Genomic DNA, 19,506 nt, shown 5'->3' on the forward strand with positions numbered 1-19,506 from the left:
TACTTCCCGATGAGATTTTGATTCGTATCCGATTAATATGATTTTTAATACCGTCAATGTTCTATACAATATATACAAAATGGACGATTTCGATTTATGAAATAATCTTAATATAAACCATATTCAGTTCTCAATGTGGTATGCATGAACTTGTACTATCTTCGCATCTTCAATCTGTGAAGTTAATATACATCAAATTCGCACTTAACAAACGCGCTTTATTTGTAAATAAAAGCCCCCCGACATTTTCAGTTCTTGCACATGTGTCCATGGCGATTGCTTCGATTTTCCTCAACCCCCCTCAATCACCACCTATCAAATACTTTGATCCTCAATTCTCCATTTCCAAATATATCCCCAACGAAATCCAACTCAATTCGCTAATTTCACTAGAGGCCAACTCTTCAAAAAGAAGAAGAAGAAGAAGGATTCGAACGGGAGTCGGTAATTCCAACGCTGAAGCCGAAGCTCATCATGACATGGCCAACCTCAATGGTAATTTTTTGTTTTGGGTAATGCAGGGTGCCCTTTCGATTTTCCTACTTTTTTCTTCCATATTGTATGTATCTTTTCACTTGATTCTTGGGTTGTGGACTTGTATCTGAAATTTGGTTAATTGTAAGGCTAATGCCAGTTCATGTCTCTCTAGGAACTAATTTTCTTGAGTTCTATATCAGTTACATTGGTATTTGAAGTCTCCTTTCACGATTAGGAGGATACTTTGGTACTGGGTATGGTGTAACTAAGAGGTTGAATCCATGGTACTCTGAGTATTAAGAGAATAATAGGAACATGAATTACTATTAAGGCAGGATATGCTTTACAAAATGGATTTGGATTATTGTTGACTGAATAATGATTACTATGCATTCGCATTTTCTAGGCCATCACTGTATGCTTTCTGTTTCCTCGACTGGAATGCACCGGAAAAGGTGTGACTGGAATAGGTGTTGGAAGAGGTGGTCAAGCTTCATCATCAAAACTAGTTGGAGGACCTTCTTTGGCAACAGTGCTTCAGAACATAAGGGCAAAAAGCAAGCTGGAGTCACTGGGATGTAGTGGCTTAGGCTTTGCTATGTATCTGTTATTTTTTTGGTTTCTGCTACTTATGGTAACTGTTAAGTAATGTTGGTTGCTGCTATGTAGTCTTTTTGACATTGGTGGTGTAGTTGCCAATGGTTAATTATGTACAAACTGAATTATGTGGCTGCTATGCAATCTTTTTGACATTACGAATGTTTGTGTGCCTGCTAGGTAGGTTGCTACTTCATTAGGAACTCTTTGTGTGGCTGTTATGTAGTCTTTTTGGCGTTAGGAACTGTGAACTAATGCTGGCTGCTGCTATGCAGTCTTTTTGGCAATGGAATTCCAATTATTATTGGCAATGGAATGTGTGTTTGCAATGGAACTGCTATGCGTATGATTTTATAAGTTAGAACTGTATGTTAGAATTATATTCTACCCAGCTTTTTTTATGTTAGAACTATAATGTGCAATGTGAGTTTGTATGTTAGAACTGTAATGCAAAACATTAGAATAACATGCTGCACTATTACGATTCAATCACATAAGTTCAATACAAAGACTCATTCGCGTGGAACATTGGCTTTCAATTTTGCATTACACCAAAACACTCACAGTCCCCAACTACTTCCCTAGCTACGTACACCAAACCCAACAAAAAAAACCCCAAAAAAAACCTAATCCCCTTCCAAACCCTACTTGCTGCTCAGCTTCATTCATTATCAACACCAAAATTGTGCAAAGCACGCACAATGCAGATGTCCACCAGATTCACTTCATCATCGTCTTGAATGCTTCCACATTTGCTTCCACCATCACCAGTCTAGCCATTAAATGTGGGTCTTCATGAACCACCCTAGGGCTTTCTTCCACCCTTGGCCTCTCTTCCACCATTAGGCTCTCTTCTACCATCTTGTCTCCTACATGAATGATTTGAACAGGTTTGCACCAAGCCCAGGTATTACAAACCCCTTGGTTCAGAATCATAGACGTAATAGAGCTTCCCCTTCGATGGCTTCTCGGACTCCACCACTCGAATTGCAGCTCTCTTCCCACATCAACACTTCTTTGGTACGTACCTTAAGTCTAGAGCATCACAACCCTTAGAGCTGGTTGTGGATGAGGAAGCCATGGCTGGATTGCAGAAGATGAACGAAGAATGAGAGACGTATGGGAAAGGTACCAAATGGATTGATAGGGTTTTGTTCTTATATTTGTTATTAATTAAGGGCATTTTGGTAATCCATAGTAGGAAAAAGTTGATCCAATTGCTGAAAAAGAGCGTGTACACCATGATCTGTTATTGTGGATGGAAATGCTCACTGTGCACATTAGTTCAGAAACCAGGAGCTGTTATGTGTTGATATTCAAAGGAGGAGGGTGTGTATCCGCACCCGGTGCAAACCATGAGGGGTCAAAGTGAAAATTTCCTTTAATTATTCGTCTTTCTATTTAGCCATGCAAGTTAGGTGCAGTCGAAATGATATGGAAATTCTAAGAGAGTTGGCAAGTTTGGACGATGCTTTAGCCAGGTTTGCAGCCTTGCGAATAGGTTTTCATCAAGACAAGAAGAAGCAAGTGAGGGTTTTGGAGAATTCTAAGGTCTCAACAATGACTAAAAGTTATACAGGGAAGGATTCTGAGACTTCGTGCATTTTCAACTTGCTGAATGAGGAGGTGATCTTGAATGAAGCTTGGCACTTCATTATGGATGAGGCTTGGGATGCTGAGTCAATGCGTGGAGTTGCTCCTTGGGTTAAAAGGAGGGGTCAAGACATCGAGGCAGCTCAGCAAGTGAGGGAATTTCAAGCTAGTTCCGCGGTTTTGGGTGGAAGTTAAAGCAGGTATATTGGCTTTGCAATGGGTTAACAACAAAGAAGTGACGAAGGTTTGCCAATAGCATGGATTTTGTCGAGAGGCTTATCAATCCAGTAGCAGCTCCCACTTTGCTCCCTCCTCTCTTGGATTTCTGCTATGAGATTAAATTCTTCGCACCGGCGGTGGAAAATCCTACTATTCCACCACCATCTTTTTCGGTCTTATCGCGTGTGTTTATTGTTGATCTGAACCGTTCATCTTGTAGATTCCATATAGCAGTGTGTCCCTGCAAAAAAAACTTGATCGGACATCGATAGGAGTATCAAGAATTGATTTTTGCTTTGTAAAATAGATAGTTTATCTTTATTATTATTAACAAAAATCAGATTGTCTATTTTAAAAATCAAAATCCAAATTTTGATATATCTATCAACTTCCGATCAAATTGATTTTTTGCATGGCAATACTATATTGTGTGTCTTAAAATATGAACGGTTCATATCACAATAATAGACACTCGCTGAGGCCTATAATAGGCGGTGGTTGGAAAAATAGAATTTTACACTGACGGTGGAAAAAATTTATTCTGTTATATTATTTGTGTACCAGTGTACTACCACTACCAGTTTTGAGGTTGTAAAATTTAAGTTCCTAGCTCTGAAGTTGTAGCAACCCAAAAACTTGCTAAGGCAGCCATGGCCAATGTGTAATGCTCTTATCATCTATGGAATTTGCTTGGTTTCAAAAACAAATAAAAATTGCCAAAAAATTGGGAACTCTGTGATAATTCGTGCTACCATGTTTTAAAAGTTTATGTTAAAAACGTTTTGTGAAAAAAATATGAACAAACTTTTGTTCTCATTTTTTTTTTTTTTTGGTAAGCATTTTTTTCCAAACCAAATATATATTAAATTTGGGTTAAAACCAAATGGGCCCCACCTTAATTATGGTAAAACCAATATGACCAGTAACATTCCAACATCAAGCAGGAAACCATTTCAATTCGGCTTTGAAGATTCGTATTATATATATATATATATATATATATATATATATATATATATATATATATATCCTACCTATGAGGGGTGCAGATTTTAAATCTCAGCCGTTGAATTTCATTCAATGGCCGACAGTCGAGATTGTCGTCCGTCGGATGAGATTCAACTGTCCGTGAGGAAAAAAATCCATTCTAAATTAGGACTTGAAGATTAGTAGGGATTATCAGGATATAAATAGAGCAAGAGAGGGGAACAAGAAAAAGGAAAGACATGCCAATGCTCATACAGATATCGAAGAAACCCCGAGAGAGAGAGAGCCATGGCGGTGGATCAGTTTCGGCAGTTCTCCCTCGCGAGTTGGTGGCCGAAGAGTTGCTCACGAGGCTTCCGGCCAATTCCCTGATGCGATTCAAGTGTGTTTCAAAGCTGTGGCGTTCAACCATCACCGATCCTTCCTTTTGCAAAGCCCACCGCGCTCGTTCCTGTTCCCGCCGTGGCTTATTAATGGTACGTCCGGACGTCAACCCCCCTGTCTCAGGATTAGGCTTCTTCCTCTACGCAAATTACGGAGCATCTGTGTTAGAATCGCTTCACCCTTTTACAGTAGGAGGAGGAGGAGGACTAGTTAAGAAGAAGAGGAATAAGGTAGGTGTATTAGAGTTGCTTCACCAGTTTAACGTACGAGGAGATGGTGTTACGGAGGTGGTTAACGGCCTCTTTTGCATGTACACGGATTGTCGGGCGAGGATTTGCAACGTCTCTACCGGTGAAATTATGGAGCTTCCTAGTCCTCCCCCGAAGAAACATAAATCTTTCAAACACTGCAAGTGCCATCTAGGTTTTGATTCGGCTCGCAACCAATACAAGTTGCTTAAAGCTTGCTAGTTTCAAACAATTAACGATTGTATTCGGTGTATCTCAGAATGTGAGATTCTTACTTTGGGCAAGGACGCGGCGTGGAGAAGCATCCAATTAGTTGATCGGAGAATGGATACGCGGCGGCTCCAAAGCGTTTATATCCATGCCCATGGTGCTCTCTATTGGTGGAATGCTATCGGACACGGTATCATTGCTTTCTCTTTTAAAGATGAGATTTTTCTACCGCTGGTTCCCCAACCACCAATTCTGCGCTACACGGGTTCATTACTTCAATTTGGAGACTATCTGGCCGTGGCAACTGGGTTAGTTGATCGAAAACTACAGCTATGGGTATTAGATAAACCCCTAACACTGTCAGTCTGTCCATGGACTCTTCACCTCATCCACATTCCGTATGATTTCGCTGACCACGGATGTTGCTTGCTTGGGAACCTCCCTACTGGTGAGATGTTAATGACTAGTACTGAAGAAGAAAGAGAGATTAATTCTCGTTCTTCATCACCCAATCACATTTGTGTTTATTCATACAATCATACTCGACGGAAGTTTGAAAAGTTGGTTACGAGCAACAAGTTCCCATCTTTCCTAGCTTCGGTCAGAAAGAATGACAAGAAGTTCCGCATCTACTATCATGAGGAAGACATCACACTACTTGATCATTTGATTAGAAACAAATAATTTATTTCTCAGGAACCCCAATGGGGGCTTCTAGTAGGATGACTATTCTAGGATTATGATAATTATATTTGGTTTATTAGGTTGCCTCCTATGAGGTAGACTAAATTGAATGTACATTTCAATATGGTTTGCTTGCACTTCTGATTAATTAAGTCATCTGAACATGTGGTAGTTTTACAAGAGACTAGACTACATCACTTAGAGCATCAGCACAAGGCTCAACAAATTTTGGACTAAGTTAAACATCAAGACACTATCCACAATACATCAGACTCTTTATTATAACTCCGGTCTGTTATATTCTTCTTCTTTTATCTTCTCCTTTCCTTTTTGTATGTTGTAAAATGAATAAGTCATGCAGTTATATTTGTTATGTGCATTCTATTGCTTGGACATATAATATAGAATATCGACAGCTGAGTGAACAATGCCTCTCTTAAGAAAGAGACTAAGAGAGTGACTGTTGCAATTGCAAATTGTGGCGAGCCACTTGGGATGATACCTGAGCTTGATGCAAGGCTCTTTTGAACCAATTGCTAACTAGAGTAGCATACAGAGCAATATAGATTACATTTAGCTGCTGCTCTTTAGTTTTGTGGTCACGCTCAATGAGCAGCTTAGACAATCATCCATTGCTATACTGAAGTTGATGTGACATGTTGACACACGCGGCATGGCATAATTTTATTTTACTGTCTTCCTGGAATTTCTCAACCTCAGCCATTATGGAAAGAATTCCAAGTAGATGGCCACGTCCTGTTTGGCATCCACCATGGAAAAACTACAGGGTAAGAGAACTCTTGTCTGTGAGGCTCTTCTATTCTAGTTCTTGGGAAGGATTTTGTGGTTGACAGTTCGGAGTTCCATTTTCATTCAATACCTAAAATGTTAGGGATAGAGAATCAAGGTTGCATTTGAGTGGCAATCATTTTGAACTTCAGCAGGTAGCATTTAGCAACCTATTTTCTGTTATATTTCACCAATGTGGCTCATCTGATTCAACTATATTTTGAAAACTGCACTCCTGCCCTTTCGTTATGTTAGCATGAAGTGGTATGGTTAAGCTGTTTCAAAAACTTCATCTCTGATTCTGCTGCTAGGAACCGGGATTAGAGTTTACCGACTAGCTAGTATTTATATAAAGTGTATAAGAAGTTGTCGATGCTCACTATCGATTAGCTGATTTTTATTTTTTATTTTATTTTTTGTGTTTCATGATCTGCAGAGTTTAGGGTTCTCTATATTCTTTAGCTTAATGAACCCTCCTCCAAATTCAAGGGTCAAAGACTTCTATAAAAACTGCCTTTGTGAAAACAAAAAATGTGAATGAAAGGTCTTTTCTTTGGCAAGGCAACCAAAGGCTAGGAGTGTTCCATATCAATAGGATAGGAATGTGCTTCGTGTGCATCATTGGAACAATGGATTCTCAATACCAAGTTTGCATTCGCTGTGTTGTTTTCACATCCTATCTGTTAGTCTACGGAGGTGTGGCAAAACCATATGATACTGGGCATTTTATCCTTTCATTCTATTTTTTTTTTTTGTATCCCACTTTTGATGCAGTAGGTTTAAGGGTATGTATGTCATTTGGAGTCCTTTGTAGTAGAGGGTCTATAAATAGGAGTCTATGGGTTAATGCACATAGTTGTCAATTGATAGAGAGCTCATTTGTATATATAGCTTGGTATGCATTTGCATCAGTCTAGGACAAGGTGCATGCTTTTTCTACGAGGTACACACAAGTATGGGTTGCTCAGTTGCCATTGTTTTAGGGCAGTTTATGAGAGAATCTCCAACAGTATCCTATTCCTCATGCTGCTGTTGTAATATAGTAACCATGTTCAAAAATCATAATCTGAGGTATACGAAGTGCTATATACTATATAGGTATTCGTGGTGCTATATTTGGCACGAGTTTTGCCTATGCGTACTTGGTATTAACACCACTTGCTCATTGCTCATTACTCATTGTTACTTGTGCATTACTTGTCATTTTCATATTACTCATGGATTAAAGAAATATTTGTTCTGGTTTACAGCCAAGAGTTGATGTGGGACAGCAAGGCCGCGTGGTCAGAGATACAAGTCTGATCCATCTCCAGTCTAAGGTGAGTTGAATTGTCTATGAGACCTGCATATTACATTACTTGTCATTTCATATTACTCATGGATTACAGAAATATTTGTTCTGGTTTACAGTCGAGAGTTGATGTGGGACAGCAAGGCCGCGTTGTCAGAGATACAAGTCAGATCCATAGCCAGTCTAAGGTGAGTTGAATTGTCTAGGCATTAGGGGAACCCTTGTTTTAAGTTTATGGTTATTTAACATTTTTCGTTTGTTTGCAATCCAGGAGTGACTGAGGTTCAATTTATGGACAGCTTTTTTGTTGTAATACATAACTTATGGGTTAATGCACATAGTTGTCAATTGATAGAGAGCTCATGCCAAATATAGCACCACGAATACCTATATAGTATATAGCACTTCGTATACCTCAGATTATGATTTTTGAACATGGCTACTATATTACAACAGCAGCATGAGGAATAGGATACCGTTGGAGATTCTCTCATAAACTGCCCTAAAACAATGGCAACTGAGCAACCCATTTTTGTGTGTACCTCGTAGAAAAAGCATGCACCTTGTCCAAGACTGATGCAAATGCATACCAAGCTATATATACAAATGAGCTCTCTATCAATTGACAACTATGTGCATTAACCCATAAGTTATGGGTTACAACAAAAGAGTTGTCCATAAATTGAACCTCAGTCACTCCTGGATTGCAAACAAACGAAAAATGTTAAATAACCATAAACTTAAAACAAGGGTTCCCCTAGTGCCTAGACAATTCAACTCACCTTAGACTGGCTATGGATCTGACTTGTATCTCTGACAATGCGGCCTTGCTGTCCCACATCAACTATCGACTATAAACCAGAACAAATATTTCTGTAATCCACGAGTAATATGAAATGACAAGTAATGTAATATGCAAGTCTCAAAGACGATTCAACTCACCTTAGACTGGACATGGATCTGACTTGTATCTCTGACCACGCGGCCTTGCTGTCCCACATCAACTCTCGGCTGTAAACCAGAACAAATATTTCTTTAATCCACGAGTAATATGAAAATGACAAGTAATGCACAGGTAACAATGAGCAATGAGCAAGTGGTGTTAATACCAAGAATGCATAGGCAAAAATCGTGCCAAATATAGCAACACGAATACCTATATAGTATATAGCACTTGGTATACCTCAGATTGTGATTTTTGAACATGGCTACTATATTACAACAGCAGCATGAGGAATAGGATACCGTTGGAGATTCTCTCATAAACTGCCCTAAAACAATGGCAACTGAGCAACCCATATTTGTGTGTACCTCGTAGAAAAATCATGCACCTTGTCCTAGACTGATGCAAATGCATAACAAGCTATATGTACTTGGTATTAACACCACTTGCTCATTGCTCATTGCTCATTGCTCATTGTTACTTGTGCATTACTTGTCATTTTCATATTACTCGTGGATTAAAGAAATATTTGTTTTGGTTTACAGCCGAAAGTTGATGTGGGGCAGCAAGGCCGCGTGGTCAGAGATACAAGTCAGATCCATCTCCAGTCTAAGGTGAGTTGAATTCTCTCTGAGACCTGCATATTACATTACTTGTCATTTTCATATTTCTCGTGGATTACAGAAATATTTGTTTTGGTTTACAGTCAAGAGTTGATGTGGGCCAGCAAGGCCGCGTTGTCAGAGATACAAGTCAGATCCATAGCCAGTCTAAGGTGAGTTGAATTGTCTTTGTGACCTGCATTGCTGCATATTACATTACTTGTGGATTACAGATATATTTGTTCTGGTTTACAGCCAACATTTGATTTTGGACAGTAGGCCCGCGCCCCTGCCCACACAGATCTTTCGGCAAAAGCCGAGGAGGAGGATGAAAAAGTTGGATTGGCACACTTCCTGGGCAAGTCAGAAGCCCTGGAGGGGCTTGCTGAGCTGTATGGATTTATTGAAGACTGAAAGAATGGGGGGCTATTAATTTCTCATTTACTACATGTTCTGTTCAATATTTTCTGACTTTCTGTGGAGTGGAGTTCCTGTAAAATGACTACTACTAGTGGAGGTTCGTTTGGACTTTTGATTTGCTACTATTTTGCTTTTCATTTTCGTTTGATTTTGCCATTAGTTTTGTGCTAAGACCTTGAATTTGATGCAACAAGGGTCTAAGATTTAAGCGGGAATGATATATTTTCCCTTTTCATTTTCTTATTAGTAGTTTGTTTACTTTTTTTGAACACAGAAGGTTAGGATTATCCTGAAGGGATTTGCTCCCTTTCTATTTCTTTGCGAAATGGAGATCTTCACCTCATGGTTTGAAGAACATTGACTGATTGGATTCGATGAAGCAAAAAGTTCAATCTTATTGCTATAATTAGTCTAATTGTGTTGTAGCTTGAGTAAAAAGCTGCGATGGATCTGAGTTTGGACTCGCATTTTCCATAACCGGCGACCTCTGCCGCCATCAGCGCCGCCCCTTCACGACTACGAGAAACCTCTGCTAGTACCCGTTTGAAATTGAATTCGGTGCTTAAACGAATTAGGGCTCGGAACAACAAAGTCGATGGCGTTCTCCGCCTCCTCCTGTTCTTCTACACCTCTGCTCCATTGGCCTTCTACGTCAAAATCAATGGCTTAAACGAATTAGGGCTCGGTCTGAGCCCGACGGCAAAATCACTGGCATTTTCTTTGGTGATTTCAACCCCTGTTTCATTGGCCTTCTACATCACGGATATATAGATATAGTTGGAAAAATTAGTCTTTGGGTTTTAATTTGCCAATATTTCCATGTTTCTCTGAATCTCTCCGATTGTTAAGGAAAAGCTGAGTATAAGTGTGTCTTTGTTGTTCATTTGGGTAGATGTTCAGTGTTGGAGTGGGAAAGCAAGTGTCTTTTGCTCGATGTCGGTGGTGGTGATGGCAGTGGAGGTCGCCGATGGTTATGGTGTTGGCCGGTTAGGGTTTGGTGGTGGTCGCTGTCCTCCTCCTCTTTCTACGTTGTGTTTAGGCGTGGGGGAGAAGAGCGGATTTCAATTTTGAGTTGGGTTTTTTTTTAGTAGGCTCAGCTGCCACCTCAGCTGATGTGGTTGGAGTGTGGTAAAAAATGATGTGCCTATAGCACTTCCGATGTATAAAATTCCATGAATATAAATTTTATAGTCCTATCCCATAGGCTTTTTTGGTTGTTATTTTGTAGGAGTATTTATTTTGTGTAAACACTAGTATACTAATTATTGTACTTGTATTTCTTTTGTGTCTAAATATAAATTATGAAAAGTAACTTAAATCAACAAATATGTAGTCAATAACCCAATGGATTGACTTAGTGGGCATGTGAATACTTGATATTAAGGATTGCTTCCTTTAAGTTCTCAGATTCGAACTAGTAAAAGTTCTATTACTTCATTTGGTCAGGACCATTTTAAGTGGGGCCCTCGCCAATGTACAGTGAGTTTATAGTCCTCACTCTCAAAATTAGTCGAAGTGGACAGCAATTGGTTCGGACACCTAATTAAGAATATATATTTTTAGAGTCGATACACTATCTTGTTGTCGTACTTTTTTTTGGGATCATTTTTCTTGGTGTACTTGGATTTCAAAAAATGCCCTCTCTACAAATTTATGGTCCAATCTTGTTATTGCTTCTTTTCTTCTTCTTTTTTTTCGTTTAATTATTCCTTTGTCTAATTTAGACACCATGTGTGCCCAGATTCATATCAAAATAGCATATTCTAATTTAGACACAATCTGTGCCTAGATTCATATTCAAAATACTAGTAATCCCTCCGTCCAAAAATGTTTGTCTGGTTCGCAAAACGAGAACTAAAAATATATTAAAAAATAATGTATTTTTTGAAGACAAAGTTCAAACTTTTTTCATAAATTAAAAAAACTCATCGATATCTATTAAAAATGATTATTATTTTTTGAATTTTTCTTGTAAGAATTATATTATTTTTACGTTATTATTTTGCATACCGAAAAACAATATGTGACGGAGGAGAGTTTAAGTGTGTAAAAACTAAGGCTCTGTTTGGAACTTGTGGAAAAGAAAAGAAAAAGAAAAGAAAGGGAAAGAAAATAAAATGGGAGGAAAATGAGAGGAAAAAGGAAAGGAAAATTTACTATTCTCAAAATTTAAAATTATTATTTTCTTCTCTTTTTCTCTTCCAACCAAACAATAGGAGGAAATTTTTTTTTGTTTTCCTTTCCTTTCTTCAAGTTTCAAAGAGAGCCTAAAAGAGGGGTAGTGTATAAACTGGAGTAAAAGAAGTAGAGAATCACAACCAACCACGCCCTCGCTTTCATGTGCATAGTAGTATAATTTTGTCCATACGTATGAATTTTATACCCCGGAATTTTCTCACCTAAACGTTTTCTCGAGTTTGACAGCTCAAAGCTGCTATCGAGATTTGAGACAAGTAAAGTTGGAAAGAAAAAAAAACACCAGAGCGAGAAAATTCAGCTTCGGAATTCAAATGGAAATGCAAGAGAGAGAAACTTCAAACTCCTAGCAGAGAGAGAGAGATGACATCCGCTGCTCGAGAAATCTCAGCTCCACTAAGTAAGAACTTAACCCAATTCAATTCAGCTTCTACTTTACTAAACTTATTATCCAATTCGGCTTCTAATTTGTTACAATTTCCGCAGTTCAGAAGGAAGCCGAGCAACACGATGCCTCCGGCTCCACCACGCCACCACCGTACGAACCGTACGAGGAGGAAAACTCTCCGATCGAGCAAGTAGCTCTCACAGTCCCGGTCACCGACGACCGGACCTTGCCGGCGGTGACATTCCGCATGTGGACGCTCGGAACCCTAGCCTGCGTCCTCCTCTCGTTCCTCAACCAGTTCTTCTGGTACCGCCGAGAACCTCTCTCGATCACCTCCATCTCCGCTCAGATCGCGGTGGTGCCGCTCGGCCGCCTCATGGCGGCGACGCTCACGAAGCGAGTGTTCTTCGAGGGGCGGAAGTGGGAATTCACGTTGAACCCGGGGCCGTTCAACGTGAAGGAGCACGTGCTCATCACGATCTTCGCCAACGCGGGGGAGGGAAACGTTTACGCGATTCACATCGTCAGCGCCGTCAAGGTGTTTTACAAACGGGACTTGACGTTCTTCGTGGCGTTGGTCGTCGCTCTGACGACGCAGGTGTTGGGGTTCGGGTGGGCGGGGGTTTGCCGGCGGTTTTTGGTGGAGCCCGCCGCCATGTGGTGGCCCCAGAATCTTGTCCAGGTGTCGCTGTTCAGGTACGTTGATGAATCTACTCGTTTACTATTTCTTACGATTGATCGGACGGTGGTGATGGTTTGATGAATCAAGACACTACGCAGTGGCGTGTTCAACAAAGATAGTTGACAAATGTGGATTCGCTTTCTACGTCTTTTTGTCGCCGTGGTAGTCGATCAAGGTTCCATTATCTTCAGAAGAAAAAAAAAAAAAAAAAAAAACAAGATTTTATTATGAGCAATGCTATGGGCGACCATATTTGAGAATCACATTTTGGATAGTATCTAATGTGTCGCAAATCCATAGGTAAAATGTAATCCACTGCATGACAAATGAAGCATATTCCTCCAATGCAAGGGTGACACATCATATGGTACCCAAAATGTAGTCAACAAAGTATTATTGTTCCATTATATGTAGTGTCCATTGTATTCTCACATTCCGTACATTTTTTTCATATAAAAAAGAAAAAAAGACTAGTGGGTTATCAGTCTAGTTTATTTATTTTTTATGCAAAAACAATAAAGACTAGTTTATTTATCTTTCCCATGGAATTCTACCTAGTACCTATACAATAAGACTGGTTTAAGAACACATATCTAGGAGGTAAGCAAACTTGAGTGGTACACTGTTGACTAGGTAAGGGAGCCCATACTCAGATTAGGGGGTGGCGGTTTGAAATTCCCACTAGCTCCTCAGCCTTAGGAAGTTGTTAAAGTTATGAGGTAACTGGGAAGCAGAATCGATCATTAAATTTTTCAGTGACGGAGTCAGAATTTATGCTGGGGAAGGGTCAGATTGACAATAATACATTATCATTGACAACACCACATTGTCATTATATTCTTCCTTTTCGTGCGTAGTGTATTTATACAATACTATTCTGATTAACTAAAATTCTCACATGTTTCCCTCCGTTCTAATTTGGTTGCAAAAATCAAAAAGTGGACAAACAAATCGAAACAGAGAGAGTATTTGGTTATATGATGGGAAAAAAGTAAGAGAATCTGTCAAGGAGCAACCTAGTATATTTGATTCAAGGATCAAACTCAACTTGAATTACGGTTTTAGAGACCTTGCAAATTTCTATTTATATCATAACTATTTACAATACCGAAACATTACTGACAAACTATACTGTACAACATTGGGAGGTTGCTGGGCTCTGCCCCCGAAAATTATGACTGATGGCAGGACCATAACTGAACTGTGGCCATGGACCTGAGAAACACTTTTCATTTCATGGTATGACATCAGTGTGATGATCATTGAACAACTTTATCAGAACACGTTGAACCACATGGTCTATATTATGTGAGTTATTGCATACCTAGGGAATTTGTTTGGTGTCTGGGAGTTGTAATCTTCCTATGAAAAAAAAGTAAGGGCACTATTTCTTTTTGTGGTTATCGAGTTATATCCATTGTCACAACCCTTGAACATCCGCTGGAAAACCCATAATTGGTATGTTGTTTTCAAAGTTCAAGTAGTTACAGCTGTTCCAATTCTTGTTTTAGCCACTGTTTCTGAATATTTGCACGTGGCAGGGCACTGCATGAGAAAGAGGAGAGGCCCAAAGGTGGATTAACAAGGAACCAATTCTTTCTCATTGCCTTCACTTGTAGTTTCGCATACTATGTGTTTCCAGGCTACCTCTTCCCGATGCTCACCTCCCTTTCCTGGCTATGTTGGTTTTTTCCAAACTCAATCCTGGCCCACCAGCTAGGCTCAGGCCTCCAAGGCCTAGGGATTGGTGCACTAGGATTTGATTGGTCCAGCATTTCATCTTACCTTCGGAGCCCACTTGCTAGCCCATGGTTTGCCACTGTCAATATTGCTCTTGGGTTTATGCTTATGACGTATGTCATTGCTCCAGTTGCATATTGGCTCAATATCTACAATGCCAAGACTTTCCCCATTTTCTCAGATGGCCTCTTCACTTCTGCAGGCCAAAACTACAATATCACTTCTATAATAGATGAGAACTTCCATATTGATTTCGAGGCGTATGATCGAGAGGGCCCTCTTTATATCAGCACTTTCTTTGCTATGACATATGCTTTCAGTTTTGCCTGCCTCACTGCCACTATTGTTCACGTTTTACTCTTCCATGGAAGGTAATAAGCATTTTTTCATTTGAGCAGTTCCTTATATGCATTAACTTTCTCTTCTTGATAATGCTATGCAAGCAGAATGTACATAAAAAAAAAAAGAATGTACGTAAAGAAATTACATACTGAAAGATGTGACCTATATTCATTCATTGGAAATCAAAATGTCTAGTATGTGTTAAAATGGCAGAAATCCACTACCATGTCATTCTTGGTGGGGTTCTCTTTAAGTTGGGTGCGAATAGCATTTTCCTAACAGTTTCCACCATCTGCACGAGGATTTCCCCATTGTTTTGTTGCCCACGATGCATATCTAAAATAAGAAGATTGTGGTTGAATACTCTTTCTGTGTACCCATTGTCCCATTATAAGTTCCTAACTTGGTGAAATCGAAAGCAAAACCAAATGGACCTCACGAGTCACGACTGTCCAGTCTATGTGTGCTGTATGCATACCCCTTTTGGAGTCTAGTAGAGTTTCTATTGATTTCATTTAAGAGAGAATTGCAACTGAAATTGCAATGCCTAGGAATTTACCGTATTTTGGTAAAAGTCTCATTCACCGTCTAATGATGCTTGATGAGAAACAATAAATTGGGCGTCTTTGGAACTAGGTTTTACTAGGTTCTTCTTGATTTTCAGTGTGTGTAGCGGTAAATGTTTACTAGGTTCTCTCTATTAAATACCAAGTGTCTTTCCATCTATTTGTAATTTCTCTATAAAATTCCAAGCGTCTTTCTCTCTACGGCTGTACCTTTGATTAGGAGATTGAGCCAGTTAAAGGGCTGCAATGCAAATTGAAACATTTGTATGAAATGTTATACTATTTTTTTACTCTCTTAAAGTTGAACTCACCATCATAGTGGCACAGAGAATTGTGGCAGCAAAGCAAGTCTGTTTTCCAAGAAAGGAAAATGGATATACACACAAAGCTCATGAGAAAGTACAAACAAGTTCCTGAATGGTGGTTCACTTGCATCCTCCTGTTGAACATCACCGCAACCATATTTGTTTGCGAGTACTACAAGGATCAACTCCAGCTTCCATGGTGGGGAGTCTTGCTGGCATGTGGCCTTGCCGCCTTTTTCACCCTTCCGATTGGGGTCATCACCGCCACAACAAACCAGGTCATGGCTCCATTCTCAAGCTGTGCTATTTTCCCATATTGTGGTGATTTGTGTATTGTCCACGTTGCAATCTTATTGCTCCAGAAGGTCTATATACATTATTCCACTATATTTGCAAAATGCAAATGTTAAAAAGATGATCGAAATTGGCATGAAATGTCTAAGTATATTCCAAATGCTAGCTGAAATTGTATTACTGTTCTAAGATAGCTATTCTATTTCTAATATACAGACACCAGGCTTAAACGTGATCACGGAGTACATTATTGGGTATATATATCCAGGATATCCAGTAGCTAACATGTGCTTTAAGGTGTATGGGTATATTAGTGTGAAGCAAGGGATCGCCTTTCTGCAAGACTTCAAGCTTGGACATTACATGAAAATTCCTCCTAGAACAATGTTCATGGCTCAGGTCAGTTCCACTTGTGTTCTTCTATTTGGAAAAAGTTAATAGAGTATTTCACTCCAAATACATGTCGGCGAAAATCTTTTTGTTTTACAGGTCACCCGCTAAGTTATTCATAGGACCGAAGTGGTGTTAATCTTTTTGTCAAGTAGTGGTTGTGTCTCAGGCCTCACTTATTCAGTTGTTTGCCATTTGATCCCATCTTAAAGCAACTCTTGTGCCAAATACATAGCCAAAGCTAAAGCTAATTCATGCAAAGCCATTTGTTGCCACATCACAATAATGCTCTTGATTCAAAGGTAGAAAATGAGCAGTAAATTTTTTTTTTATCGGCATACAAAATGAGCGGTATTGCTTAATAACATTGAACGAATGGAGCTGCACTGTTAAAAATAATAAAGATGTCACTGTAACAAGCCAAATTTTGTTAACCGCATGCTAAAATGGCAAAAACCAATGGAGATGCTCTTAAACGAGCTACCATTTAGCTGATCACGAGCCTACCTTGATTTTTTTAATCCAACATGAACTTATTGAGCAAGCTCGAGTCAAGGTCAGAAAGTTAAAGAGCTTTGATGTGTATTCCACCTTGGTCTTTAAGCGCTCAAGTAGCTTGGTTCATTTTCCAGCCTAATTATCACTGCTTGATCCTTTATGATGATGACCTTTCTATCAGGTGGTAGGTACTCTAGTATCAGCATTGGTGCATTTGGGAACAGCATGGTGGCTTATGGACACAGTTCCTGATATATGCGACAGAGCCCTTCTCCCCCCAGGAAGTCCATGGACCTGCCCAGGCGACCACGTGTTCTACGATGCCTCAGTCATCTGGGGCCTAATTGGCCCCCGTAGAATTTTCGGTGAACTCGGCTACTACTCCACCATCAACTGGTTTTTTTTAGTTGGGGCCATAGCTCCTCTAATAGTCTTCCTTCTGCACAAAGCCTTTCCAAACCAGCACTGGATTCGACTCATTACAATGCCGGTGCTGTTTGGAGCAACGATCAATATGCCCCCAGCTACTGCAGTCAACTACACAAGCTGGATTATTATTGGCTTTGTATCGGGTTTCATTGTCTTTAGATATTACCGCGAATGGTGGGGCCGTCACAACTACGTGCTGTCAGGGGCGCTTGATGCCGGCTTGGCCTTCATGGCGGTTTTACTGTACTTGTGTTTGGGGATGCAGCATGTTGATCTCAGCTGGTGGGGGAGCGACCCTGATGGGTGCCGTTTGGCTTCTTGCCCCACCGCTGATGGGATTATGGTTGAAGGTTGCCCTGGTTATATGAGACAAGTGTGATGAATATGATTACAAATTTACTTAATAGAGAGAAAAAAGAGAGAAATGTGATGAGTAGCAAGACAGCTAGAAAGACGAAAGAAAAAGAAGAAATGTATGATTAAGTATAGAGTTGCTACTTACCAAAAAAAAAAAAAAGAGTATAGAGTCTATATGTCTGTTTGGTGTAATTCTCAAATGCAGATATGTAAAATAACTCTATATTGGTTGTATTTGATCATCTTCATTGGTTGTATCCAACTCCTTCCCCGTGTTCGTTTTCTCCTTTTGTGATCTAAGCCCAAGCAAATTACAATATTACCATCACTAAACCATAGAGAGATATGTGGTGTTTTTTTGGGCATTAAACCATAGAGATGTGCAGTGTTGAAGAGCGTTGGGGCACCGAGTGACGTGCTCTAAGACAACTGAATAAACTCATTCAAAATAAAATGCCAGAGCACTGAGTGACGTGCTCTTAGACAACTGAATAAACTCATTCAAAACAAAATGCTAGAGAGAAGGACACAATGTTTTAAAAGTTGCTAGACGCTAGTCGGACGGTCGGTCATCTTTCAGGGATTAATGGGATTTATAGTTAGTCGGACTTAACCGGATAAGCCTCGTCAGTGATTAATCGCCGATTAATTGCTTGTTTTAGAATACTAGAATAACCTCATAGGAGAGAGAGAGAGAGAGAGAGAGAGAGATCTCCACTTAGGGCCAATTTGGCTTTAAAAGTGAAACAATGACTTTTTTTTGGTCTTTACTCAAAACAAATTTGTATTTGAAAATTTTGCATTAAATTTTTGTGAATTATTGATTTGTCTCAGTGAGAAGAATTGGAAAAGTACAAATTTTTAATTTTTTTTCTTCAAAACAATGAGGAAAGAATCTGCATGATGGATGTTCTAACCAGACCCAAAAATGGTCCTCTCAATGCTAATGAGTGGATAGGTAACTTCTATCTCTTAATCCTGTATTGCTTTGTGTATGGATAAATATAACCTGGAAGGAAAATGAAACTATGATAAGAACTCATATAAAAACCCATAGAGAGGTGCCTATCCAAAATAAATAAATAAATAGAGAGAGAGGTGACACATTATGTGCAAAATAACAAACAAAGTTATTAGATAGAACAAAGTTCTCTCTCTCTTTTCCCCTCTTCTCTCGAAATCTCCCAATTAAGTTTATGAGAGAAACAAGTTATTGAGTTTTCCTCTTTTGTTTTGCAGGGTATGCAACCCTGGCCTCAAATGTTGTCTTGCGGCTTCCTATCCAATGAATGTTAGCAAAAGGGAAACTCATGTTCTCTTTTTTGCTCTCTTCTTTCCCTTTTTTTGTTTGTTTGTTGCAACTTAGATTGTGGAGTTGCGCAAGTGTGTTGAATGAATGGGGCTTCTAACATGCCTTTTTGTCATTTGTGATTGCTCTTTTTTCCGAAATACCACAACAGCTGCAAATTTTTTTTGTGTGAAGCAATCTGTGTCGGTTGATGGTGATAATATTTCAATTGGGTTAGCCAATCATGGTTGTGGTTGTTTGTTAATCTGCAAATTGGTAAATAAGCACAAGTGCAATGTGATTGGTTTAGATTGAGATTAGTTACGAATATGAAGCGTCTTCAGGCATGAGCAGGTACATACGCTATCAAAATATATTGCATCGTGCCTTCAGGCACGTGCAATTCTCTAGTATATTATAAATTATAAGATATAATTAATTAAAAAGTAGTACGAACTTCAAAAAATGACTCTTCAATTGGGACGGTAGGAGTATCTGCAAGGTGCAAGGGATGATGTTCTTAAGGTTTTTAAGAATGATAAAGTGATGTTGCAAGGAAAAATGGCGGGCAATTTGTACAAGCTTCG

General features: G+C 39.3%; 3 protein-coding genes across 7 annotated transcripts; all 3 read left to right on the forward strand.

Annotated features, from left to right (window-relative positions):
- The first annotated feature begins 4,072 nt into the window (after window positions 1-4,072).
- Window positions 4,073-5,536, forward strand: LOC131298364 (putative F-box protein At3g52320). The gene is made up of 2 exons (XM_058323788.1): window positions 4,073-4,669; window positions 4,765-5,536. Exons 1-2 carry the CDS (start codon window positions 4,113-4,115, stop codon window positions 4,769-4,771), a joined length of 564 nt encoding a protein of 187 aa, XP_058179771.1. The 5' UTR covers window positions 4,073-4,112; the 3' UTR covers window positions 4,772-5,536.
- A 1,529-nt stretch (window positions 5,537-7,065) lies between these two features.
- Window positions 7,066-9,687, forward strand: LOC131298365 (uncharacterized). Of its 4 annotated transcripts, none has more exons than XM_058323789.1 (5): window positions 7,138-7,507; window positions 7,599-7,667; window positions 8,968-9,036; window positions 9,129-9,197; window positions 9,280-9,687. In XM_058323789.1, the coding sequence occupies exons 2-5, from the start codon at window positions 7,609-7,611 to the stop codon at window positions 9,455-9,457; spliced, it is 375 nt and encodes a 124-aa protein (XP_058179772.1). In that variant the 5' UTR covers window positions 7,138-7,507; window positions 7,599-7,608; the 3' UTR covers window positions 9,458-9,687. The 4 variants fall into 4 exon arrangements, with proteins under 4 accessions (XP_058179775.1, XP_058179772.1, XP_058179773.1 ...); XM_058323790.1 differs by having other exon boundaries at window positions 9,301-9,687; XM_058323791.1 differs by having other exon boundaries at window positions 9,304-9,687.
- Window positions 9,688-11,809: 2,122 nt separating this feature from the next.
- Window positions 11,810-17,893, forward strand: LOC131298361 (oligopeptide transporter 7-like). Of its 2 annotated transcripts, XM_058323782.1 has the most exons (6): window positions 11,810-12,040; window positions 12,127-12,724; window positions 14,252-14,821; window positions 15,686-15,941; window positions 16,174-16,356; window positions 17,027-17,893. In XM_058323782.1, the coding sequence occupies exons 1-6, from the start codon at window positions 12,004-12,006 to the stop codon at window positions 17,651-17,653; spliced, it is 2,271 nt and encodes a 756-aa protein (XP_058179765.1). In that variant the 5' UTR covers window positions 11,810-12,003; the 3' UTR covers window positions 17,654-17,893. The 2 variants fall into 2 exon arrangements, with proteins under 2 accessions (XP_058179765.1, XP_058179766.1); XM_058323783.1 differs by lacking the exon at window positions 16,174-16,356 and having other exon boundaries at window positions 11,829-12,040.
- The last annotated feature ends 1,613 nt before the right edge of the window (window positions 17,894-19,506 follow it).

This window comes from Rhododendron vialii, chromosome 8a (genome assembly GCF_030253575.1).
Source record: "Rhododendron vialii isolate Sample 1 chromosome 8a, ASM3025357v1".
NCBI classification, from domain to species: domain Eukaryota; kingdom Viridiplantae; phylum Streptophyta; class Magnoliopsida; order Ericales; family Ericaceae; genus Rhododendron; species Rhododendron vialii.